The 27344-nt window shown below is 34.3% G+C and overlaps 1 protein-coding gene across 1 annotated transcript in view; it reads left to right on the top strand.

The window, feature by feature from the left end:
- LOC149785030 (kinesin-like protein KIF21A) overlaps nucleotides 1-27344 on the top strand; it is a 259702-nt gene that overhangs the window by 14840 nt on the left and 217518 nt on the right. Inside the window, exons 2-3 of the mRNA XM_089978736.1 lie at nucleotides 417-596; nucleotides 5560-5602. Coding sequence (XP_089834862.1) covers nucleotides 417-596; nucleotides 5560-5602 — 223 coding nt within the window. The remainder of the gene's footprint in view (nucleotides 1-416; nucleotides 597-5559; nucleotides 5603-27344) is intronic.

Genomic DNA, 27344 nt, shown 5'->3' with positions numbered 1-27344 from the left:
TTATGAAAAATCTGCTAAATATTTCTTAGTAGCAGATGGTGAAACACTTCTAGCTTGTTCATTTTATTATTAAATTCATGATATGGTTAATTTAATGTCCATGGTATCACATTACATGTTGTGTTCAGAATGGAAGAAGCTGTATAGAAAAATAGAATCGCTAAAAATGTTAGTATTTTGTCATCATTATGATTAATGTTATATTTTTTATACTGCCAATACATGTCTTGGTGTTTTTAGGGGAAGAACAGGTCATTGTAACTTTAGTTACTAGCTTTACAGAATTCAAACAGTGATGTTTAAATGAACTCCCTCCAAAACCCATTAAAATCTGCACTGGAGACACAGACTGCATATTCTTTTATTTCTTTCTTTTTGTGATCTAAAATGTCTTACATTTATGTTGCATATTTCAGAATTCGGCCCCAGCTTGCCAGAGAGAAGATCGACATGTGTCAGGTGTGCACAAATGTGGTTCCTGGAGAGCCACAAGTTATGATCGGCAAAGACAAATCCTTTACATTTGACTTTGTGTTTGATTTGGAAGTTACACAGGAGACCATCTATCACAGCTGTGTGAAGGATCTCATTGAAGGGTAATTAAATTTTTTTGTTTTTACCATTGGTATTTTCCCAGTATGTATGTATGCTTGTGTATTTATGTATTTTAGTTTGCTTGTTTGTATGTATGTATCAAGGTCCACGCTAGGGGGTTCATTGGGCAAAATACTCGAATTTGTCATTTCATCCAAACATATCCAAAGAGCAGTCTTTGTTTTACTTTGCTTTGATTTCATGTCATTCCCCCCACCACCACCACCACCCCAAGGGGAAGATGGGAAGTTAGAAAAAGAACTTTTATTATCGGTACCCGGTGTTGGTACTGCAGTACACGTATTGCAGATTTCGGATGGTGGAAGTTAAATTGTTCTCGATTTTGTCAGTCGTGGACTGTATTTAGTGTCATCAGGGATGTTGACATCATGGCTAGTAAAGAATGGATTAATATTTATTGTCCCCTTTGGAAAGTCACAGCAATATAATCATGTAGTTGTAGACATCAATTACATCAATTGGAAGTTACCTGTAGACTGAGCTATAGTAGACACCAAAATGCTCTTTTTAAGTTGTACCCAATGCAATTTAATATTCCAAGAATCATCAGCTAAAATGCGGTGAGATGAAGGATAAATTTCCCAGCAAAGAATCCTGTGAGAATATTTAGATGCTTCACAAAATATAAAAAAGTTTAATGATGCTGTGATTTTGATAGAGTGAGAGATATTGAAACAAACATATAAAAGAAATGATGCATATTATTAGGTTTATATCTCAAGAAAGACTTTGAAGCAGTTTGCAACATGGCTGCATTGACTCTTTTTTCATGGTTAATGCTTTAGAACTTTTTAATTATTCTCCCAGGCACTCTTCCCTTAACATGTTCCCACAGATACATATATACTGATAGCCAATATACAGCCTCTAGTCCAGCCTCAGTGAAGTACATACAAACCAAATATACTTGTGTATGTGTCACATTGTCGTAGACGAACTGTTTGTATGAAGACTGCTAAGTGCACGCCGCTGTTTTCTTTTGGTAACAGCTCAAACAAATATACTTGTCATGGCTGGTTTGCTCAACTGGTGAGTTTAATATTACCAAATATAAGGATGCAAATGATGAAGAAGCATTTTTCCAGTAGGAGCTCAACTTCTATGATTATTTTCATTTCATGCAGATACAACTTCATTTGTTAGAATTACATTGATTTGGTCCACATGACAAATACTGCATAATTGCGTGAGACTGTCAGTCAGATGGCTTTTATTGTCAGTTTTTTACTTATACTAATTTAAACATTTTGTTCTCCTAAAACACACACTAAATGTGTATTTAGACAGGGTTTAGAAGTAAATTAAGCCAGCAATGTGAAATTACTGAAATAATGTCTGTAATCATGCAGATGGCATTGAATCTTCAGGAATGAAAACCATGTTTAAAGTTGCTTGAGCAAGCTGAACTTTGAAGTAGAATTAAAAGCAATACCAATCTTAGCTTAAATGCCTGAATATGTACAAATGCACAGCACAAAAATGGCTAAGGTCAGTTATTAAGTGCTAATGGGTAAAAAAAAGAAATTAACATATTGCAGTTCAGTTGATTTTTTATGGACATCCACCATGTCATCGTTTGAAATTGAATATACCTATTTATTTTCACGCTTTGTTGTGAAAATAGATGTGGTAGATATAATTGTTTTTACTACACAATAAATAGCCTCTAGTTTTCATAGACCAAATGGATGGGATGTTGTCCATCATCTATCATCCATCCGTATGTTATCACAAAATGTGTAATTGCTACTTCTCCTAAACTACCTGAGGATTGCCTTGAAAAGTGCACCTTTATGTATTGCTCTAATTGTTGGGAAATAAAAATGGTACATATCTTGTTATTGCTACTCCTCTTGAATGGATGGATGATCATATCAAGATCGGGTGTTATATGAAAGATTTTATGAAGTCTAGTTGTTCCTAAATGAAAATGGTACTAATCTGATATCAAATATGGTCACAATGGCAGCAATCTTGAAAACCTTGTTGTTGCTGTTCCTCTTGAATGGATGTTCATATCAACATTTCAGTTTACTAAAAGACTTCTTACATTGTCTAGTTGGTCCTGAATGAAAACTGTGCTGATCTGATGTCTGGCCATCTTTAAAATGTTGTTATTGCTTCTGAGAAAACTAGTTATTGCCACTCTTCCTGTGTGGTTGGTCATATCAATGTGGGGTTTCCACTAAAAGACTTCTTATCATGTCTAGCTGCTCCTGAATAAAAAATCATACCAATTTGAAATGCAGTATGGCCACACTGGTGGTAGCCATCTTGAAATTTGTGTTGTCACAACTTAACTTGAACAGAATGTTCTTTTAATGTGTGGTTTTCACCAGAAGACTTATTAGGCAGTTTAGTTAGTCCTAAATGAAAAAGGTGCCAATCTAACATCCAATATAACTTCCACAATGGCCAGCTTGAAACTCTTGTTATCAGTACTTTTCCTGAAAGAATGCTCATATTAGCATGGGGTTTTACTAAAAGACTTGTTTTGTTGAAACCTAAATTAAAATGGGCTGTGTGGCCATCTTGAAAATCTTGTTTTCACTGCTGCTCTCAAGTGGAAAGTAATTTTTAAACAGAGTTTTGATCAGAAGAGTTCTTATGATGTCTAGTTAGTCCTTAATGACAAACCCTCCATATGGCCATCACAGAGACTGTCTTGAAGATATTGTTATCTACCCCTCTCCAAATGGATACTAAAAAATGGGGTTTTCTCCATTAGGCTTGTTATGATACCTAGTTGGTCCTAAATGAAAACATTGCCAGTCATTCCAGTATGGCTGCCATGATGACTGGATTAAAATCTTACTGTCACCTCTCCCTTGAATTGATTATTATTATGACATGGAGTTTTCACCAAAAGACTTCTAATGATGTCTGCATTGTCTTAAATGAAAATGGTGCCAAGTTGACATTCAGTATGTCATCTACTGCAGCTTGATTTGAAAATATTTTTATCGCTGAAGAATATTAGAAATGGTTTGAAGACTCAGAGTAAAAAGAAAAAAAAAGGTCTTGTCTTGAATTTTTATAAAGCTTATCACCCAGCAAGAGTATCAGTCCCTTTGAACTGTATTTATACCTAAGCTGAACACACTGTATGTATCAGTTATGCCTTGCAGGTTGCTAAGCCACATGTTTGCCAAGGCCATCAAATCTTTCTCTAATTGGACTGATTCTTATTAATATGTGGTTTCATGTTTTTGATGGCTTTAAACATGTGTCACAGTAGAATTTCTTTATCTACTCTGAACTGGAGGTTTAACTGCTTTTAGTTTCAGTGGTTTTAAATCCAGTTATTTCATGTTTATTGTGAACTTTGTGTATTCGTTCAGTTTTTGTTCTTCAAATATTGATATTTAATCTATTCACTTTCTGAAACTTTTTTATTTTATTTATGTTAATTATGACCATGTAGTTCTTGTAGAACCAAATTAAAAATAAGTTAGATGAGGAAAATAGTAGCAGCTTAATAAGCCAATTAAATATCATGAATTCTTATTTAAATACAAAAAGGATTGCTAAGCTGCAGTTTACTTATTTACTTCTAAATAAAGAGTAGTATCAAAGCTAATTGCAGCACATTTAAAATGCATATTTTCAAATCATTAATGTAATTTTCATAGCAGGTAAAGATATGGAAAGTCATAAGTTATGTATGATACATGATCTATTACTGTCTCATTTTTGCACATAATAAACTCCTTTTATTACAAAGACATGGAGGATGTATTTTTGAAAAATAAGAAAGCCATTAGTGTTGTCCACATTTCATTAAGCCTGTCATAGGAATGTAATGTTATATTAGACTTTTATTCCATGCAGTGCATTGAAAGATTAATGGGACATGAGTGGATCCTATTTATTTTCGTTAAAAAATTAAAATAAATTTCTGTTCGTTTAACCAAAATTAGTATATGAAAGCTAGATTTAATATTCATTTTATTAACTCGGTCCGAAGTGCCCGAATGGTCTAAAGCGCTCACACTGACACTGAATATGGCCACTACAGCAGCAGTTGTAAAATATTGCTATTGCTGCTTCTCTTGAACAGAAGGTCACATCACCGTGGGTTTTTTACCAGAAGATATTTGACAGTATCTAGTTGGTCTTAAACAAAACATTTGCCAATATGAGGGTGGCCATCTTAAAAATGTTGTTAGTTACAGTACTTCAGAATTTCACCAAAGGACTTCTTTTGATACCTAGTTTATGCAAAAATAAAAATGGTGCCCCACAGACATCCAGTATGTTTGCCACAAAAAGCATTTTGGAAATCTTTTCACTAATTCACCTACCATTTGGTGGCCTAGTGGTTAGAGCATTCGCCTCAGATGTGGAAGATCGTGGGTTTGATCCCTGGCAAAGTCATACCAAAGACTTACAAAAATGGTACTAACAGCTGCCTTGCTTGGCGCTCAGCATTAAGAGGTTAGTGTTAGGACTGGTTGGCCTGGTGTCAGGATAAAATGACTGGGTGGGACATTGTGCTACATGTCTGTGGCATGATGCCCCAGTGCTAGACATCGCTATAAACTGCCACACTGCAGACATTTTTGCGATATGACTGAAAAATTGTTAACGCTATGTTGAAAATCCAAATCACACACACACATACACAATTTTCAGAAACTATAATACATATTTTGGTCAAGGTCAAGGTTGAGGTTATAATTATAAAAGATTTGTTTAAATTTTGGTTTAAGTTTTTCAGTGATATAACCCCTTGATAAATTATGTTTCTATTTGGATGAGCTGCTATGAAGTTTAGACAATAAATTGTATGACAGTCTTTCTCAACTTTTTGACCTTAGTATCAGGGGAACATGTTTTTACATAAGTGCTTCAGTTTTAGAATTGATATGTATCATGCACTTGAGTGTGATATATGTACACTTATCATACATTTGACATGTATTGTTTTTTAAATACTTTCAGATGCTTCGAGGGATACAACGCAACCATCTTTGCCTATGGGCAGGTAAGAGATAGTTTTTGTCTCAAAACCCACTTTTAGCAGTTAGAATGATGTACACCTGATGAGAGTAAGTTGAGAGGAGAGCTAGGACAAAATACCTCTAATTTACCTAGTTTACACAAGTCCAACGACTTAAGTAAATACTAGCTTTAAACTTTGTCCAGTTACATTGTCTTCATTTTTCACTGAAAAAAGTTCATTTTATTTTAAATGTGATATTAAAATGGCTATGACAAAGTAGACTCTGGAAGACAAACATCAACTAGGTCACCTGTACTTTATTTTTGTACACTGATCGGCTCCTTTTATATAGCCAAATTATAATTATGGAAAAAAAAGTCAATCAAATATCCTAAAGTGACAGTGGCAAACAGGACAGACCAAGTTTTGCCATCAAGTCCTGGCAGATTTAGGTCTGCAGTTTGTCAGGAGTAATCAGTAGAATAAACAAAGCATATACTCGGATCTGACACTGCATTATTCAATGGCTGATCCGAGTCTGTCATTTGCAGTAGGACTCGGCTTGTGTGTGAGCATGCAGTATGTGGTAACTAGCAGCAGTGATGAAAACTGTCTTTGGATACATTGCCAGTTTTCTTGGTATCTTACATATTTGCTGGTCATAATCTTGTCCCAGTTCAATGCCCTAGTGTAGGTGTATTGACAAGTATGTTTTCTGAGGCAAATCAGGATAACCACTGCATTCCTTTGGTAAACTCTGATATTGTTTGTATTGATGCATATTCACAGCATGAACTGTACAACTTTGTGTTCTGTATTGAAATTACATCTGCTATTTATTTATATTAGTAAACTATTACCTTTGCAGCATGCTTAGTCTTTATCCATTTCCATGGTTCAATAAGAATTCATTGGCAGAGGTCACTAAGGGTCAGCAGGTAAATGTATCTAATTTGGTATATGATAACATGTAATTCAATAGGATGATATTTGTGGTTGAACTGCTGTGTAATATGATAAGATATAATTGAATAGGAAGGTATTTATGGTTGATTGGTGAGGGTTATAGGTTTTTAGACTGGAGTGTATTAGTGCTTTGTAGTATTAGAGAGGAGTGTAGGTTTTGTGTGTATGATATATATATTTGCAGCTGACAACCGAGAGAAGATAAAATTTATGGTGATTTCCACCAGATATCTGATGATTTTGAACTCTTTATAACCAATCTTTATCAAGTGTATGTAAATATTAATATAATTTTGAGGGGAAAAAGCAATGTAAATGAAATGATTTGTTGTTCAGTGAGACTTGTGCCATTTGGCTGATAAATACCATCATGGTAGAACCATTTTAGTACATGTAGTAAATATTGTTTTGGCACAGTTTTCAAACAAGTCAAATAAGGATGAAGTTCTTTACATGTAGCACCGATTTCTGAAAAAAAAAGTTGTCTCCTTGGCAAAGAGGTTTTTAGTTCAGCATATTTATTTTGAAACTTGTGGTTTAAATTTTACATGATCTGGTACGTATATTTAATGAATATTCTGTGTTGTTTCTTTTCCATTGATTACATATAGGTGAGCATGGCAATGAAAAGAATAGACCTATATCATTTGCATGTGTAATGAGGGGTTAAGGGTCTTGTTTATAATCAAAACTCTCTTATTACCCAGATGTTTTGTTTCTGGACTTAAGAACATTAGGATTTGGTTCATGAAACACATGTTTTAGCATAAAATCAGTTCCATCAGAATTGGCTTACAGTTTGGAAAATATTCAAAACCATTTTAGATTTAAATGTATGATGTGCCGACCTGAATTTTGTTCAGAATTTTAAGTCAAATGCAGGCCTTCATCTTCTGTATATTTTGTTTTAGTTGGATGCACATTGTATATGTATAACTACAATATCTCTAGGGGCCCCGAGTGGCCGAGTGGTCTAAAGCGCTTAACGTTCCGGATCACTGCCATCTCACCTCTGTCTGCGTGAGTTCGAGTCCAGAGCTCAGCTAGCGTGGGTACGTGGGAAAGCCTGCCAGTAGCTTCTCATGGGTCGGTGGTTCTTACCTGGGTTTTCCAGGGTTCTTCCTCCACCATTAATACTGGCCGCCATGTATAGCCTATCTTGTGCTGAAAAATGGCATTAAACCCTAGAACAACAACAACAACATCTCTAACCTCTGCCATATGTACTTGCTTGTAAGTTGAGTCAAACTGCAAACAACAAAGGTCCAGATCTGCTGTAACGTAATGTACCCATTATGTCTATTGTTGTTTTCTTTAATACTAATTATTTCTAATAAACTGCGCTTCAAAAAAATAACATTCAAAAGTTTAATAAATATAGTACACTGAGTTGTGCATCAGGGATGGTAAAGTGAGATAAAGTATCCCAGAACTAGGCTAGGTATGTTGTTCATGCAAAAATTTTTGAAATATGCTAAAGAAGCTAGTGTGCAATGGATAGTTGCACAGAATCTTGTGTTACAAAGTTCCACAAGTACAGGGGTGATGTTGCCTGGATCATACATTTTAATGAAATAATGTTGCATCTTATTAGGTGGCACAGTTAACACTCTGGATATCATATATATTATTTGATTTTGATCAGACTTGGAATAAATGCTTCTGTAATCAAGGTGTTGAATGCTTTGATAATAAGTGAGTGTTGAGCACATTAATGTTTCATATGATTGTCTGAACTTTATTACCACTCAGAAGTCACAGTTATGTTCTGGTTTGGATTTGAAATATGAACCTTTATCGACATAGTGAGAAAATGTACATCTTGGATGAGTTTGATGATTAAGGGACCCCAGGTGGCTGGGTAGTCTAAAGCACTCGCCTTTACTGATCAGTGCCATCTTACCTTTGTCCATGTGGGTTCTAGTCTTGGGCTCGGCCTTTCTGGGCATGTGGGAATGCTTGCCAGTAGCTTTCTGTGGTTTAGTGGTTCATAATGTGATTTTCCCGGGTTCTTCACCAACCAGTTACACTGGCTGTCATGTGAAGCCTGTTGTGTGCTGAGAAATGGAGTTAAACCCACAACAGTGACAACAACAACAGCTAGAACCATGCATATTAATGAATTCATCTTGTATGTGATTAGGTAGGCTTGTTGCCACTCTATGCACTTGTCTCTGATTCAATTTAGATAAGCTTGGTAAATAGGCTTAACACATTAAGCCCTAGCGACGACTTAACGGGGCAGGAGGTAGTAGCCTACTGCCCAGTCCTGTAGCGTCATGGTCGTGCATGATACACTAAAGTGGGTGGTATTATAGAAAGGTAGACAGATGTAGCTCTACAATGATACCAAATAATCGGGAATATCTAGCTGCAATACAAAATACAGATTTTAAAAAAAGACTCATTTTCTTGGACCCGACTTTTTTCTACCCAAAATTCTCCCGTGGTTGGAATCCGATTTTGTGTTTGGATTTTAGACTTTTTGGTCTCAGATCTTAGGCAAACCAGTATGAACTGCAAACAGACAGATGAGCCTTTGCAAAAAGTAGGATACGATGGGTATTTGGACTAAAGAGTGGTCTTGATACAAAAATAATGGCTCTGTTTAGCAACAAAAAAAAATGAACTCCAACTTTTACCCTTCTGCTCATGCGTGAGTCAAATAGCCAATGAAAAATGATGTTTCTAACACAACTTGGCAGTATGTTATTGAAAGATCACTGGGGATTTGGTGTTTTCGGATCTGTTCAGAAATAGCTTTCAAAATGTGTTTCCTACTTGATTTTCAGGCGAAAATGACAAAAACCTCCAGGGATTAATGTGTTAAACAGGGCATTTTGATGATGTCACCAAATTTGAATATTCCTTGCGTATTTAATCACTTGTGTATCGACATTGCACATAAATTACAAATTTAGCAATTCCTTGATGATTTGTTAAAAAAATAATCCTTGTTAACACATTAACCCGTAGCAACGACTTAACAGGGCAGGAGGTAGTAGCTTACTGCCGAGCTCTGTAGCGTCATGATTGTGCATGATACACTAAAGTGGGTGGTATTATAGAAAGGTAGACAGATGTAGCGAAAATGACAAAAACCTCCAGGGGTTAATGTGTTAAGTCACCAAGATCTTGGATGATTGCACTTATGCATATTAATGAGGTGATTTTGCATCTAATTGGCTAAGCATGCCAGCACTTTTATGACTATTTCTGATAGTAAATGGCTCTATGTCATACAGATCTTGGATGAGTTTAATTATGAGAGAAAAACTACGCATATTAATTACCACCTTTTCTTTAGAAAGATTTTTTAAAATCAGGATATAGCAAAATAAGCCAGATCAACCCAATATCAAGTTTGGGAGATAGTTTACATAGTTTACGTTCTTACAGTACTGCATAAATTTGCATTGTGAAATGGTGAGCTAATATAGGTAGATCTGAATGCTATATACTACAAAGGGGAATATTAGTAAGACACATCATGTGCACTGTGAAAACGTGATGCACATTCATTCATTGGAAGAGGAAATATGGCAATTTAATTACCAACAAACTGCATCCTCAACACAAACAGTAAAATTCTTGTACACAGCCCAATGTCAGTGTGCATATTATGCATAATAATAAATTTGTTTTGCAGCATTATTTAAATGGTGTTTATTTCCATATATGTATATTGACTTCCTCTGACAATAATTTATATACCTCTGACAGTTATTTATAATGACTACCTCTGACAATTATTTATATTGACTACCTCTGACAGTTATTTATATTGACTACCTCTGTCAGTTATTTTTATTGACTACCTCTGACAATTATTTATATTGACTATCTCTGACATTTATATTGACTACCTCTGACAATTATTTATATTGACTATCTCTGACATTTATATTGACTACCTCTGACAATTATTTATATTGACTACCTCGGACAGTTATTTTTGTTTTCATTAAAAAGTTTTGCTTATGTTTATGTTAAGCACTGACTTGAATTCATAATCTTGCCAGAATCACCACAGAAAGAACAATTTATGTTTCTTAACCATTTTCTTGACAATGAGATGTGTGCATAAATGCTGAATGTCTTTCATATCCATTAAATATTTAACAGCCCCACTTATAGCTCCACAGTTAATTAACAGCAGAAGTTTTAAAATTGGACAACTGATAATTGCTAAGTAAAGAAAGGTTAAATTCATAATACACCAAGCCATCTGATATGGAGTATCATATTTAACAGTCCTAATTGCCAGCAAGCAATTAAAAGTGGAAGTTCGATCCTTTGATGATAATAATGTCTGTAAAAACTGAATTTAATTCTGAAATGAATAATGTAGGAAAACTTTCATGATTACAAGACAAATCTCTTTCACAGTGTCTCTCCACCCTTCTCGAATTCATCTTTTGCCATAGTTGTTTGTCTTTAGCAATTGACCTATTGCCACTCGTCAATCATGCTGATCAATTAACCAATCAGCGAGCATAAATCAGACCCACCTCCAGTCATTGCTTTCATCTGCCATTTTCCTCCGACAAGCTGCTTGTGGCAATAATGAATTGATTATGATAAGTATTTACAAATTTGCAATGATTTGTTGATTTCTCCATCAATAAGGGTGAAAAGAAGTTGGTGGGAGCCTTGTAATTCTGACAGTCAATACCTAGATCGTCTAAATGGAGGAATTAGATTTATTCCTTTCCCAGAACGTAGACAAAAACTTTGATGGATAAAGACCTTTTTATGGTAGTGTGTACGGTCAGCTGAAAATGGAAACAACTGATGGCAATTACAGCATGTTTGTTTGCATAAACGTGTGTAGAAAGCATGTCCCGTCGATGGCTTGAAGAGAACAAAGATATTGAAATTGAAAAATATTTGTAAAAATAAACGTTTAAACAATATGGGTGGAGAACCCCTAACTTTCTGGTTTTTATATATATTATTTTTCTTGTATAGGAAGGACTGAACCCCAGACTGTATTATTTTGAAGTTTGAAAATTTACATTTTAATGTTTGATTGTCCCAAAAATAATAATGTATTGTCTCGATCTTTCAGACACTTGAATGACTCTTTACTTTCTCAATGGGCTGAAGGAGGGGTGGGGATACAAAAATGTAATAATAAAGAAATACCAAAATATTGATTTCAGATAAATATCGTCCAATATATTAAGCATGCATTAACATGTTTATTTCAATAGACATCACTGATCAAAATTCCGTCTGACGAACACTGTAGAACTTTAAAATTATTATGTACAACAGTATACTTCTAAACAGTAATTATTTATGATTTTGTTATTAATTTGTAATTCATTTATTTCCAAGGCAGCATGAACATAAGCCAGATAAAATTAATAAGGATAAGATTATATCCTAAATACATTAACATCTGCAGCGAATTTCTGTTAAAATGAATACATTTTCGAGCAGCTTTGAAATTGATTTTTATTATTTACTGAAATAAAACACATAGATTATTACATTACGAACTTAACTACCAATATAAATATGGTCTACTGTAGTATAATTTATGCAACTTTCTGATTTTTCATTTTTAAGAATAATACTAATCAATTTTAAAAAACAGATCACTTAAACTGAAACATATTTATTTGCCACATACTGCGTGTTTGTTGGAGGTTAACAGGTGGTCATATCACGTGATTTGGTAGGTGGAACTATCTGTCATCTCGCGTAATGTCAATTCAGCATTCAAATCACTCTCACCCTCATTATCTCTCTCTCTGTCTCTGTCTCTCTCATGTAAAGATTTGGTAAATTAAATTTTAGTTGACTTTTAGTTGATAATAAAATCAATAGTTTTTATATTCTATTTTTGTGATGTGACTCCTTGCTGGAATAAGCTAGTGTGGGGCCTGTGACATATGTTATAAAGGTGCCCTAAAATGAAAAAAGACCCACATAAATATTAAAACATATAAATATTTTAAAAATTTTAACTTGCATAGTAAAGTAATTGTATTTTTTCATTTGCTATACAGCCAGATAATACGACAAATATGTCTGACATTTCAGTAATAGTATTATTTACATGTAGGTAATTGATAGCTTGAAAGCATTTAGTGCAGGGCCCTTAAAAGTGCGGGGACTGTAGCATATGTTGCTCTTGATAACACTGGTCAACAGTGAAATCATTACTGACTTGAAAAGGTCCTAATCTGTAGTATTTTGGTGTGCCGAACACGAATATAACCGTGAAAAATTTGTATTGGCTCTCGTTTTGAAGATATTCATATACCTCATTTTCTATGTTTCACTGTGTAAATTTCTCCAGTAGGACTGCAGCAACATCCGGAATAATGATGTAACATTGCATAATACCATCATGCTCACATCATCCACAGTTGATTGCATCATTTTCTGATGCAATGCAATACTAATGCCATGCGGCTGCTGAAGTAAGTTGACGTCAGCAGTGTACTATACATGTGTAGGCCTATTATACTAATGCCAGGCGGCTGCTGAAGCTGACGTAAGCAGTGTACTATATAAAGCCCAATCAGATAGGTTCAGCATTTAAAATATTTTAGACGTTGTGCGAGACAGTTACATAAAACTTATTATTTTATCCATTTACGTACAATAAAGAACAGTAATGCCTCGAAAGTGTGTTAATACCGCGGACAATTTTTGCTATATTTGTGGGGAAGTGACATTTGCCAACCAGAAGAAAAGTATCAATTCTCAAGTGAAGAAGGCATATCATCTTTACTTCGGATGCAAGGTTGGTGACCAAGACAAGCCTTGGGCTCCACATGTATGCTGTGCTAGATGTACAACACAGCTTTCACAGTGGCTGAATTGCAAAAGGTCATCAATGCCGTTTGCAGTCCCAATGGTGTGGAGAGAGCCAAGCAACCACCTAAATGACTGTTACTTCTGCTTGGTTCCTCCTCTTTCCAGCGGAATAACGAAGCGAAAGAAGTCGAGAATAGTCTACCCAAACATTCCGTCTGCATTGAGACCAGTTCCACATGGTGAGGGACTTCCTATTCCAGAACCTCCAGCAGAATATTCTCTTGATTCATCTGACGAAGACAAAGGTGAGTCGACCTGTTCTTCTCCTGGTCCATCAGCATGCAGTGATCCAGATTTTCACTGTGGTGCATCATCAACCCCACACAGAATAACACAGGAAGAACTAAATGACCTGATTCGTGACTTGGACTTATCAAAGAACAAGGCAGAATTGCTAGGATCAAGACTCCAACAATGGAATCTTCTAGAAGAAGATGTCACAATTACTGCATATCGAAAGCGCCACCAGCAATTGGAGCCTTTCTTCAGAAAGAAAAGTAATCTGATATTCTGTTCCGATATTGAGGGCCTCATGAATGCTTTAAAAATCACTCATGACCCACAAGAATGGAGACTATTTGTGGACTCTTCGAAACTGAGTCTCAAGGCTGTGCTTTTGCACAATGGAAACATTCTTCCATCTATTCCAGTAGCGTATGCTGTCCACATGAAAGAGACATACGATAACTTAAGGCAGCTACTGAATTCCATTGAGTATAACAAGTACAGCTGGCACCTCTGTGGGGATTTGAAGGTAGTTGCCCTTTTAATGGGACTGCAGCAAGGATATACAAAATACATGTGTTTCTTATGCGAGTGGGATAGCCGAGCAAGGGAAATGCACTACATGAGGAAGGAATGGACTCACAGGCAGAATGTAGCCATTGGAGAGAAGAATATCCAACACCCAGCTCTGGTTGAGGCTCAGAAAATCTTGCTACCACCCCTTCACATCAAACTAGGTTTGATGAAGAACTTCGTGAAAGCCATTGACCGGACTTTGCCAGCATTCCGATACCTGCATGAAAAATTCCCTCGACTCAGCGAAGCAAAGATTAAAGAGGGAGTTTTTGTGGGTCCTCAGATTCGAGAGCTTTTCAAAGATGACCGGTTCAACAACTTGCTGGAAGGTGACGCGAAACAAGCATGGAATGCTTTTCGCCTAGTTTCTACAAACTTCCTCGGAAATGTTAGGGCAGAAAACTATAAGGAACTAGTAGAAGACATGTTGATGAAGTATAAGAAACTTGGCTGCAATATGTCTCTAAAGATTCACTTCCTTCATTCCCATTTGGATTTCTTTCCTAGCAACTGTGGTATTGTTAGTGATGAACACGGCGAACGTTTTCATCAAGATATCGCAACAATGGAACAAAGATACCAGGGAAAATGGTCCACTACAATGCTGGCTGACTACTGCTGGACACTCCTCAGAGATGCTCCCGAACAGCTGTACAAGAGACAGGCGAAGAAATCTAAGATGTAGTCAATGACTTGATTTTTTATAGGTAGGCTATTACAGTTGACCTTTTACTATTGGAATGCATTTCGTTATGTAAACATTAATTTCTTGCAGATTACAAAAAAACTAGAGCCAATTTTGCAATTTGACTGTCATATTCGTGTTCAGCACATAAAAATTGATAAGAATTGACTAATTTTATTTCAGTAACATGACTTTTGTAAAAATTTGTTGTCCAGTGTAATCCGGCACTGATGTGACTGCATACATCTACTCCTTTAGCCCCTACTTTATTCGTTTTGTTTGCTATTGGTTCCATCCTCTCTGTTATTCTTGTTGTTTAATTTAACTTGTCCCAGTTATGGTTAATTTAAAAAAAATGAAATGCACTTTGAGTTGTAACTAAATGTCTTTTCAGCACATTTTCCACTGACTGCATACTTCTATTTCTTTGTCTCTCTATGTTTTTACTTGAACCAGTGTTATTTTCTGTTCTTTTATTCTCATTTTTTTTTGAGTGTTAAATGTCCAAGTAGGTATATAAATATAGTGTAGCTAAGGTCAATTAAAGGTCAGTGTTTCTGGTCTTCCAACTGTCACTGTTTTTCGTTGCTGACCACTCTGCCACCCTCCCCTGGTTAAAAATAAAAATTTTAATTCCTATAATTGATTTGTGCCTCTAATTGAGCAGATTTAGCCCAGTAAATGAAGCACTTAGTACATTACAGATACTAATTATTATATATATATATATATATATATATATATATATATATATATATATATATATATATATATATATATATATATATATATATATAAAATTCTAAATAAAAAATTCCTGAAATTGATTTGTGCATCAAATTTAGCCAGTTTAACCCAGTACTTGAAGCGCATAGTATATTATATATTCTAATAATTATAATATACATATGTATATACCCGGTAGTGTTCCTACCTATCCTAAGTTTAAAAGCAGTGCAATAGGAAACACATATTTTTCTTTTCCTATCATCTTTGTGAACAATGGGACTTTTTATCAGTGTGTCTGCTTCCATGTTTTACTAAAAGAATTTGATAACACCTTTTTTTAATAACAAAAAAAAAGGGTTTCCTATGAAACCTTTTCATTCAGTATAGAGTATTGTTTATATAGTTTGGGTGGGAAAAAATTACATGTGAAAATACAAGTGTATACAGTCTAAACAATCCAGGGAAACCTCACACTCAGCAGTGATAGTCTAGAACAATGGTGATAGCAATGCAGGGTTCCTCCTGTGACATAACAGAAACTGTTAAGTTGTACATAGCCTAGGGGGAATATTTTGAAATTGAACCTGAAATATCTTGCTCACTGTTCAATGCACTGATTTGAAATATTCAGATATTGCATAAATCGTCATGCTGAATAATTTTGAGGTAAGTGATATTGTGGTCTTGTATTTACCTTTAAGTGACATAAGGCAGATTGCATTATGGTATAATGCTATCTGTTTGTTACCTAGTTTATTTCTGCACAGTAACTCAAGTTCTCCACTACCTACTGTTACCAGGGTTCCTAAGTGGCTGCATTTTGGTTAAGGAAGAAACCTACTGATGTCAGGCTCTAAATAGCAAAGGTCAAAGTCACAGGGACTGAAAGAAGGAAAACTGTTTCCAAACAGTAATTTGTGTATACCAGATACCTTGACAAAAAACTTAGTAAATGGTTTGTATTTTGAGATAAGAAAGCCATAGATTTTGTGAATGCAAATGTCTAAGGTCAAGGTCAAAATATGCTGAGAACAGAAAATAGTTTCTGCATGGTACCTTGAGTTCTTTTTACCTGCTTTGAGCAAAATGTTTGAATGATTTGCATTTAAAGCAGGGAATGTGCACATATCATTGCAGTTTAAGTCATAAGGTCAAAGGTCCTTCTCTCCGATACAGTATTAGGCAGTTGATTGTTTTGGAACAGGTCACTTTATATTAACTTATATTAACTTTTGGCCTAAATATCCATAATTCATTGGGAATAAACTGTACAAGAAATTGGATTTTCGATTCCAACATATTGGTCACAAAATTCATACAAAAGATAGACATTCAGTATTTCTGCATATTTTGAAAACTTTCTCCATGCATGTATTTGACATAAGGGGTTGGTAGTGTTAAGTGTGATTACCTAATTATATAATAAGCAGCTGACACCATTGGATTAGCATGGCCTTTCCTGATAAGAATCAGCCAGCACATGACTATAGATTTTATGGAGACATTTCAGGCACCATGTTGTATGGACCCTATGGGCCAATTTAATGATGAAATGGTTTGTTTATTTTTGGCTGGAAAGGATGTAAAATTTCAATGTAATTTTTTATATTTGCATTTTTCCTCACATAAATTAGCATGGGAAGAATTAGTTGTCACTTGGATGGCAGCAGTGCCATCATTAGTTGTCACTTGGATGGCAGTGTTGTCATCATCAAAATAGTCACTTGGATGGCAGTGGTATCATCATCATAATAGTCACTTTGATGACAGTGGTGTCATCATCATAATAGTCACTTTGATGACAGTGGTGTTATCATCATCAGTAGTCACTATGATGACTGATGTTATCATCATCAGTAGTCACTTTGATGACAGTGGTGTTATCATCAGTAGTCACTTTGATGACAGTGGTGTCATCATCAGTAGTTACTTTGATGGCATTGGTGTCATCATCATAATAGTCACTTTGATAGTGGTATTCTCATCATCATTAGTCACTTTGATGACATTGGTGTCATCATTAGTAATCACTTTGATGGCAGTGGTGTCATAATCACCAGTAATCACTTACATGGCAGTGGTATCATCATCATTAGTAGTCAGTTTGATGGCAATGGTGCCATCATCAATTTTGTTGATTTTTTTTTAGAGTGACATATTTTCTACATCATTTGCTGCATTCAAGTGAAACTATTTGATAATGACAGTTGGTCTGAAATTAATGCCATACTATGCTAGGAGTTCTTGTTTTGTCTGTATCACCTGCTTAAGTACCATGGTGAATTATATTTAAAGTTTTGTCTAAAAGATTTTGAAAGTCCCATATTTTATACATCAGATAATATATGATGGATAAGTTTCTGTCTTGGCTACTATGTCCATTTTAGCATTTTGGGTTAAGAATGTTCAAAATGTACATGAAAGTTAGTCAATAGCTACAGTGTATTAGTGATAAGTATACATATGTAGGTAAGAGACCAAATTCAGCAGAACATTTGGAAAAATGGTTCTTTAGCATTAATTTTTAGTTGTCCCAGGCATTGAACAGGAAGATGCAGGCAAGGAAAGGAGTAAATCATGGTTTCTTCAGTGAACTGGCTGTACCCATTGAGGACTCACGGAACTAAGTCAGTTCCCATAGTAAACCTATGCAAACACCATGATATTAAAAATTCAGTAACTTATAATTTTTGAGTGATCGTGATCAAACCTACAATTATCAGTATAGATGAAACCTGGCTGTCAGCTTTTGTGTAGAGAAAAGGATATGAGCCGTGGCATTTTCTGGACCTGCATGTGACTGAAATTCCACCAGTAAAACAATGTCTCTATAAAAAAAATCACTTAGAACTAGGGTAAGCTCTCAAAAGATTCTGTTTCCTAAAACATAACTTACATTATTACCCAATCCTGGTCAGTGTAAACCATATATACTCTATTTTATGTTCACCCATTTCCAGGCTGGTTCCAATTTTTTCCATACCATTAGTACTGTGTGTCCTGGTATAAGGTTTTCAGTAAGGGAGAGTATTCATGATTTCAGCAGTCCTCAAATATCTTGACATGAAGACAGCAAAATTGCTCTTTGTCCTCTCCTACTGCATTAATCATACCTGAAAGAAAGTTTTGTGTGCTGGCAATGCCTTGCCCACAAAAGAAGCTCATGCTTGGAGAAGTTAGTCATTGACCTTTTATTAGCTTCTGAATTATGTCAATAGAGATCTGTAGCCTAAGTGCTAACAGCAATTCTAAATATATTACAGTTGTATTTGACAAGTGCTTGTGAATATTATGTGGAAGGGTTAAGCTAATTTTGGCATTATATTCCACTAAATGTAATTGTTCATTTTTTTTAATTGCATTTAGAAATACATTTTCCTATGAGTCTGCTTAATTATTTTGTACTGTATACTACCATGACAATTTGGTCATACATGTTCAGTTAGTTTGTGAATGTAAGAATAGATATAGATGTTTCTGAGTTCAGTAAATAGACCATGGTCTCTAAATTAATGTGAATTGCTGTGGGGTTTTTTCATGTGCATCATTTTCTGTGGTTCTATGAAAAATTACATTTTTGTTTGTACTTAAATTCGTGGATTGAAGAAAGGGTTCTAATGTTTAATGGAAAGATCATAAGTCTCTGGGTCTTTATATTCATGGTCTGTAGTCCATGAAAATTGGTTGACCATGTAAAATGTTTAATTTGCAGTAAAAGAGTGTAATTTAGTCTTTGCATGAGTAACAAGTTCTACCTTAAGCATTTTTATTTTTGTTTGCCTTAAGTGATTACTACTCACTGTATCTGTGATATGACAAAGTGAAGTTGATTATAGCAAAGAGCCATCAAATTATATGCAGTCATTATGGGTTTGTAAATCATGAGACTTCAGTCATAAAATTTAATCTTAAGATTTAGATGACAGGTGATGGAAAGAGTAGTTACGCTTATTGTTGGAAACAGAGACTTACTTTTTCCTTTGAATGGCATAAACAACTTTTGATAGTTGAGAAATATTACATTTCGACAGCCCTTGATACATGCAGATTGCCCTCATTGTTATGCTCTTCATGATGATCATCCTGGATATAATGTAATACTGTTCCAGACCCTGTGACCAAAATGTAATGATTATACTTTAACTAGGACTGTCAAATGCATGGCAGCAAGGGTTCAAAGAAAATGACATGAAGCTTAGTATTACATCTTTATTTTCTTTTTAAAAAGTTATTATTTGCCATAATTAAAAACTAGTAGTGTATTTACCCCCTCCTTTAAATGTATTAATGAAATTTAAAATCAATCTCACTATGCCACAGTTCAGTACATATTGCTATCAGCAGTAATGGACTTCAACTACACCATTAAAATATGGAGAGTTGTATTTTTTATTAGAGTTTGTTAGGCAAAGCTGCAATGTAACCTCTCCCAGTGAATAATTAATTGAGTAATGTAGTTTAAGAAAATCTTGTGAATGGGTTGTGTATTAGGATCTAAGTCTTATTGACACCCCTATGATTAACATTACATTAATTGACACCTCTATGATTAACATTACATTAATTGACACCCCTATGATTAACATTACATTAACTGACACCCCTTTGATTAACATTACATTAATTGACACCCCTATGATTAACATTACATTGATGCTTAATTGACAAAACATACCAGCGGTGTGGATGTTTGTCTGTTTTATAGTTTACAGTAATAATTAATAAGTGTCTATTCATGGGGATTACAAATGTGATTTCTCTGTGTGTGTGTGTGTGTGTGTGTAAATATTCTTGACATTCTGAAAAAGTGATAGGAGGAATGGGGGAATGAAACTGCAGTACTGGGGTTTGACTTGCTTTTACAACTATTCTTTAATCTTGTGCAGAAATACAAAAGATTCATTTAAATTTCTGAATAAAATGGAACATTTAGCAAAGATTATGGTTGTCACTGCTTTATCCATTTATTTTCCAGATGTGTATCATTTCCATTGATAGTTTGATATTACACATGGGATGGGATGGGACAGACAGGCATGGGTATACAGTATGACCCATCGATAGATATTGTGGGGGCATCAAAAGATTCAGAATATTGTAATTCCGTAACTTGTATCCCTGTCTTAAATCAGTAAAGATATTTTAATAAAAATGTCACCAATTGTATGTTATGTATAGACACTGTGTCACATACTGTATCCACACTCATGGTCAAGGTGACTGGAAGAACAATGTTTTTTTCCATACTTGTATCGATGTATGTTTGAACCACAGATACTTTAATGAAACTTTAACCTGTTATATGTCTTGACAGTGACACATTCATTTGCAGACACAGGCCTTAAGGTCAAAGTAACAACAATGGATAAAGCAGACCTATCAGCCTTTTTGATTTCACCCTAAGGTTCACTGAAACTACCCTTAAATTACAGACTAACACAACAATAGGAAAAGTTTTGAAATAGAATGAGTGAGGTCCGATCCATTTAATGGCTTGTCCAGATTCCAACTGGATCCAAGTTTTCGGTAGAGCTGATCAGAGAATAAGACTACCAACACTGGTAGTGCGGAAGCCATATGTTTATGGATGACGTCACCTTGCTGTGTATGCAGGAACCATCTTTTTATGGCACAGGACAGTGGCTTCCATGGATGTCCAATCTAGGCCAATCATTAATCATGTGCTAATAATAACAGGGAGATAGCATATGAAATTGTCTCAGATATCACGGCTCTGCATCACTGTAACAGAACAGCTGTGAAACAAATATTCAGACTTATTTGCCCAGGAAAGTCTGTTGTCAGCAGTGGATGATGATGATGTCAGCAATATGGTGGCTGTTAAATAGTTGCAGTCTCGCAGCTGTCTCATACCCAGTTGTCGCTGATTACTGTATATATGTATGGGATAGACCAATTTGTTGCAATAGTGTGTCATAGATTCACAAAGAAATTTTTTTATCAATTCTTCTTTCTTTCAAAAAAAGACTCTATGGTATTCAAAATTAACTGATTGTTGACAGTAAGATTCTCTTAATAACCACACTGGTTAACCTCAAAGTCTTCTCACATTTCATTATGTAAATTGAGTAGGGAATGTGGTTTGGCACATTTTACCTTGATTTATTGAACTTCATGTAGGCAGAGGAACAACTTAAAAGGATTCAGCATTCATCAACAAATATTTAAGTTTTGCTGGTTAATATAGGGCTTGGCCAGGTATTCTCCAAACCTTTTGAGCACAGAACTTGAGCTCAGACTCCTAACCCTAAAATCAGATACATGCATAAATCTGGGCCAGTAAAATTCAGCAATCAAAAGCCTTAGGACTTTGAGCATGCGTTTTGTACTCATAAAGTTTTGAGTATTAGAGCTTATAGTTTATGTTGAATTGTTGTTTTAAACCTTGTCTTTGTTAAATGAATCTTATTTTACACAGGTTCTGATAACAAATAAATATGAAAGTCTTGATTTGCATGATTATATTTTTTTTTACACTTATTCTTTATTTTGAAAAAAAAAGCAGTACCTCATCATTTAATCAAGCAGACTGTAAAAAGTTCATGTAGCTGTTATTTGCTAGCAGTAGTTGGTCTAGGAATATATTGCTTGTATATATAATAAAATATGATCACTAATAGATATAATGGAATGGTGATAAAGTTGTTATAGAATGATTAATGGGTGGACCAGATTATATTGTGACAGTAAAATATGGTGGTGATAATGTTTTTAGGAGTGATGAGATCTTCTGGCTTAAGACAGTTTTGGATAGCCTTCAAATTTAGATTAACCATGTAGTCTCATGTCTTGCTGATTTATACAGGTGCCCCTTTACCATATTATTGTATTACCCATACCATGTAATAGTGATGAACAAGCATGAAATGTCCAAAAAATTGAATATGTATCATAATTTACATGTTGGTTAGTCTCCTTACAGTTTACGGTAGATTTAAAAAAATTGACAGTATCCAGGTTTAAATTCTGTAGCTCAAAGAAGGCAAATAAAGTTACTTGCAACTGAAACTACTTGCTTCAAAACTATTCAAAGCTCACTTGGTCAAAGGCCATGTGAAATTTGTGCCACTTTTGCATTGTCTCCGTCCATCATCAGTTCATTGCGAACGCTCTAAAGGTCCTATTTCTGATCAGATTTTGATCAGATGTAAGCTTACATTGTTAAGATCTAAGGTGGGTGTGAGTACGAGTAGTATCCATGCATATTAATAAGTTGTTCTTGCTACTGATTGACTTAGCTTGTGACTACTGAAGAGGTTCTATTAAGTTTTTTGATCCAATTCATGTTCTTGGGTAAGTCTAATTGTGAGCATCACCCTTAGCATACTAATGAGGTAATCTTACTTTTGAGAGGATACAGTTCTCATGAGATCTTGATCAGATTTGGCATGTCTGCTTACATGTATTCAATCATGATCTCAAATAAGTTCAAGTTTAAGTGACATTCATGCATATTAATGAGGTAATATAGTGTTACATGTTTAGGCTCGAATAAACAGTAACACAGAAAGAGTGAAAACAACAAGCTTTTTTAAAATTTAACAAATGATTTATTTTTCTATAAAATTCTGTAAAAGTGAAAAAAGGAGAAGAACTTAATAGTTTTAAGAATCAAATCCAAAAATAATCTAAGAATAATCCATGAATTAAATTGCAGAAGTCCTAGTAATAAATGTTCAAATAATTTCAAGTTCAAATCTTGATGGAAAATCCAAGACGGATGATGATGACATATGCTGTAGTCAGTACTGTGCTTATCTACAGTTCCTTGTAGAAATACGAATAATGGCACTCTGTTGTTGGAAATCCAGATTAAATTTGTAAGCAATGTCTTTCCAGAATTTCAGTGTGAGCACTCCTCAAACTATTTCCAGATAATAAAGAATTAATCCTTTTGAAATCCAACTGATCTGAAGAATTATTATAGCTCAAATCTGGCTACAACAAATTAACTTGACATCAGTATGAAAAGCCCCAAACTGAGAAATCTCTCTCAAAACAAAGATTATATTGTATCATAAGATGCAGTTTCAAAATTCCCCCGAAGTTGCGAAATCAGAGGGGGGTGTCACATGATCATGTTTTTATCACATACACAGAATATGGCCTTGATTAGACCAATGATTTTGTTCTCAGAATAAAAATAAAAAAAGGGTTTACTTCTTAACCCACATAGTCCATCATGACCTTGACAACAACCAATCATTTTTAAATAAAATAGAACTTCGTTTACTAATTCTGAATCCAGGTTAGAATTTATATCAACACCTGTTGTTTATAAACTAACAGTCAAGGTCAAACACTTTTTGAAAAAGTATCATCTAGTGAATAAATTTACATTACAATAGCATGTAAGTAAAATAAAAATTTAAAACTGACAAACAATTAAATTAAAATATCTATATATATCTATATATATATATATATATATATATATATATATATATATATATATATATATATATATATATATATATATATATATATATATATTAAATCAGATATACGTAACACTAGCATCTGATTGGCTGGGCCTGTGAACATTCTAGAGGCTATGTTTCTATTCAGATTTGGTATGTAAACTTATATAGTAAAGATCTAGGATAAGTTTGATTATCACTGACGTTGTCATCAGATTTTGCAAAGGCAGTGAGACCATATTTCTGATGAGACATGTATATAAACTTTAGGGATGACGAAATTCTAATGAGTCTTAAACCAGTAATGTTATTCCTGAAAATTAACAGGATGACCATTCAGACATTCAGAGACATTCAGTTGTGACAGATGAAAAAAGAGAAAGATTAAAATATCTGTGTATTAAATGTTAAAAAATGTGTCATTTTCAGTTCTGGATATGCTGGTGCTTTAATGTTGATATTATTCTTGCATGATTAACTAGTTTCCTCACAGATTAATTAATTATTTTTATAAAATCTTTTCTTCTTCTTTCAGAACGCTATATTATATAATTTCACCTAACAATAGTATTTTCTTCCTCGCAACTATTTCTAAAAATTAATTAGTAAATGACTACAAGTAGACTTACTACATGTACCTTGAAAATACATGATACTTAATAGATGGCCATTGTTTTATTTGACAATGTCCTCAGATAAGTCTTGGAGGATGAAAATTTTTGCAATTTTCTTATAAGCTTTGCACATTTTGGTCTAAAAGTATGATGTACTGGCAATGCATGAAACAATACAGTTTTTAAAAAAAAATTGTGAGGGACTGATGTAATATTGATCTATTGACCCAGGGGCAATTGTTATAGTTTTTGTTATATGACAGGAGATGAGCTTTCACACCTTTTGTTTTGCACTATGTGGCAGTTGATCATTTAAGCAATTTGGAAAGCATGATGACAAAACGAACTTAAAAAGTAACACTTGTTGATTGTCTGACAAAGAAACAATGTGTAAGCTTGACCTGGTCATCTGTGAATTCAGTTAAGTTGGCAACACCTTTATTTACTGTCCTGCAGAGCAACAATCTGTAAACTAAACCTAGTTACTATTAAATTTTATTTTGTTAAGGTGTTTATTTGTGGCAGTCACAATAATGTCATATAAATAAAAAATGAGAGGCTGTGAATATAAATAAAAAGAGGCTCTGATCAACTTGTTGGTATAATAGTATGGTTGCTAAGTGATACTACAGCGTGGAGGCCATCTCAGAGTTTGATTAACTTATTGTACATTGAAAGTGGACACATTCATATATAAATGATAGAATGAATATCTGAATACCAATTTCTGTCTCTGACTGTCCAACTGTCTATATCAGTAGAGCTATTTAATTTTAAGGGATGAAACTTTGTAGATTCATCTTCACTAGCAGTTGTATGATGTACCAGATTGAAGGTGGTAATCGAGGTCAAGGTCACAGCTCATTATTTTACCTTTCCATTACACTTTCCCTTCTGCTCTATATATAACTTTAATGCCCTTTGAGACTAAAGGTTGAAGATTGGTATACTTGTACATAATCACCAGAAGGTGTTTGTTTGGCTTACCACATTGGGAGTCCTATCTTCAAGGTTAAGGCCACAACTTGATATATTTTACAACTTCATAACACATTCCCTTCTGCTCTAAAATTTTAAATCCATTTGAAATCAAATGATGAAATTTCGTATACTTTTTGTATACTTACATTGGGGTCCAATCTTCAAGGACAAGGTCACAGCTTATTAGTATTTTGTGTTTTCAGCCCAATTACTCTTTTGCTCCCTTGAGCCAGTTTGTATATCTGTACATCATCTCTGGAAAGTATTTCACATGCCACACTGGAGATGCTGTCTTAAATGTCAAGGTCACAGCTTAATATTTTCATTTTTCTACCACATTTTTCCTTCTATTTCATAACTTTAAAACCATTTGAAAAACAGTGATGGAACTTGTACATCACTGTTAGATGGTGTGAAGTGTATAACATTGGGTGTGCTGTCTTAAAGATTAAGGTAATGACTCAGCATTATTTTCAACTTTCTAATATACTTTTTTTCCAGTTTTTAAATTTGGGGCTGTTTGAGGTTGATGGTAGGTGGGGACAAAAATTTGATGAATTTGTTCCATTGTGGCTCTGACTCCTTTTCAGTTTTAGTCATCATTCATTATTAACTTTTTTCTTTTGTTTTTTATTTATTCTTGAATTCTCATGAATTTGTTAATTTTCAAAGTAATATTTGATTAATGGCTGAATAGTGCATTTCCGGATATTTCCTTTTTTAGAAATTTGTCATTTCATTAAACAGCATGAGAAATATTTTACAATTACTGTTGTCATTGACTTAAGGCAGAAATCTACATATGACACAGGACATGTCTCTGAATTTTAAATCACCAAAATATTTTGTTTTAATTAGTAGATCTGGTTATAATGCCAAGTGATCATATAATATGGCCCTTGGTATGTCATGTGACCTCTTGCATCTAGCAATCTTAAGATCTGTCCCTTCGTCTGTCATTTGATCTCTCACATCCAGTGATCTTAAGGTATGGCCCTTGGTCTGTTAGGTGTCCTCTTGCATCCAGCATCAGACAACAATTGCTGTTTTCATCTTCTCAAAATCTGCCTGACCAAACTTTGTACAGAGTATCCTTACATAAAAGCCTTTCAAATCTGTAAAGGAAATTGGCTATCAAATATGATCTTCATTACTAATAATAGAAAAACCTTTAAATGACTTTCAGAAAATTATTTGACAGATCATTGAACAGTTTTTAAAAAAAATCAGATTAATAATAAAGCCAATCTGCCATATGGCCACAATTACCAAAATTAGAAAATCTGTCTTTTGTCCATCAAAAATTTCCTTCTGACCAATTTGGACCAAATTGGGCAAAGAACATCCAGGGCAAAAGACCCTTCACGTTTGTACAGTTACGCCAATCTGTATTCAAATATAACTACCATTACTGAAAATATAAAAATCATTTTAAATTACTTCTTATAAGTTGCTAAACATATCTAGGCAAATCTGTATAAAAATTGATGATCAGCCATCAAATATAGCTATAGATACTAAAAATGGGAAAACCTTTAAATAAAATTTGACCAACCTTGGCAGATAGCATCCTGGAATAAAGACCTTTCAGATTTGTACAGATATTGCTGAAACTTGATTAAATATGGCCACCATATAAAACTAATAACTACTACTAAAAATAGACAAGTTCTCCCAAGCTGCATTTTACAATTTGACCAAACTTGATAGAAAGCATCCTTGCAGGAAGA

The sequence above is a fragment of the Sinohyriopsis cumingii genome, chromosome 13 (genome assembly GCF_028554795.1).
Source record: "Sinohyriopsis cumingii isolate HCF-2022 chromosome 13, ASM2855479v2, whole genome shotgun sequence".
Taxonomy (NCBI): Eukaryota; Metazoa; Mollusca; class Bivalvia; order Unionida; family Unionidae; genus Sinohyriopsis; species Sinohyriopsis cumingii.
The sequence above is the reverse complement of the archived record's forward strand: the minus strand, read 5'-3'. Positions and strand labels throughout refer to the sequence as shown.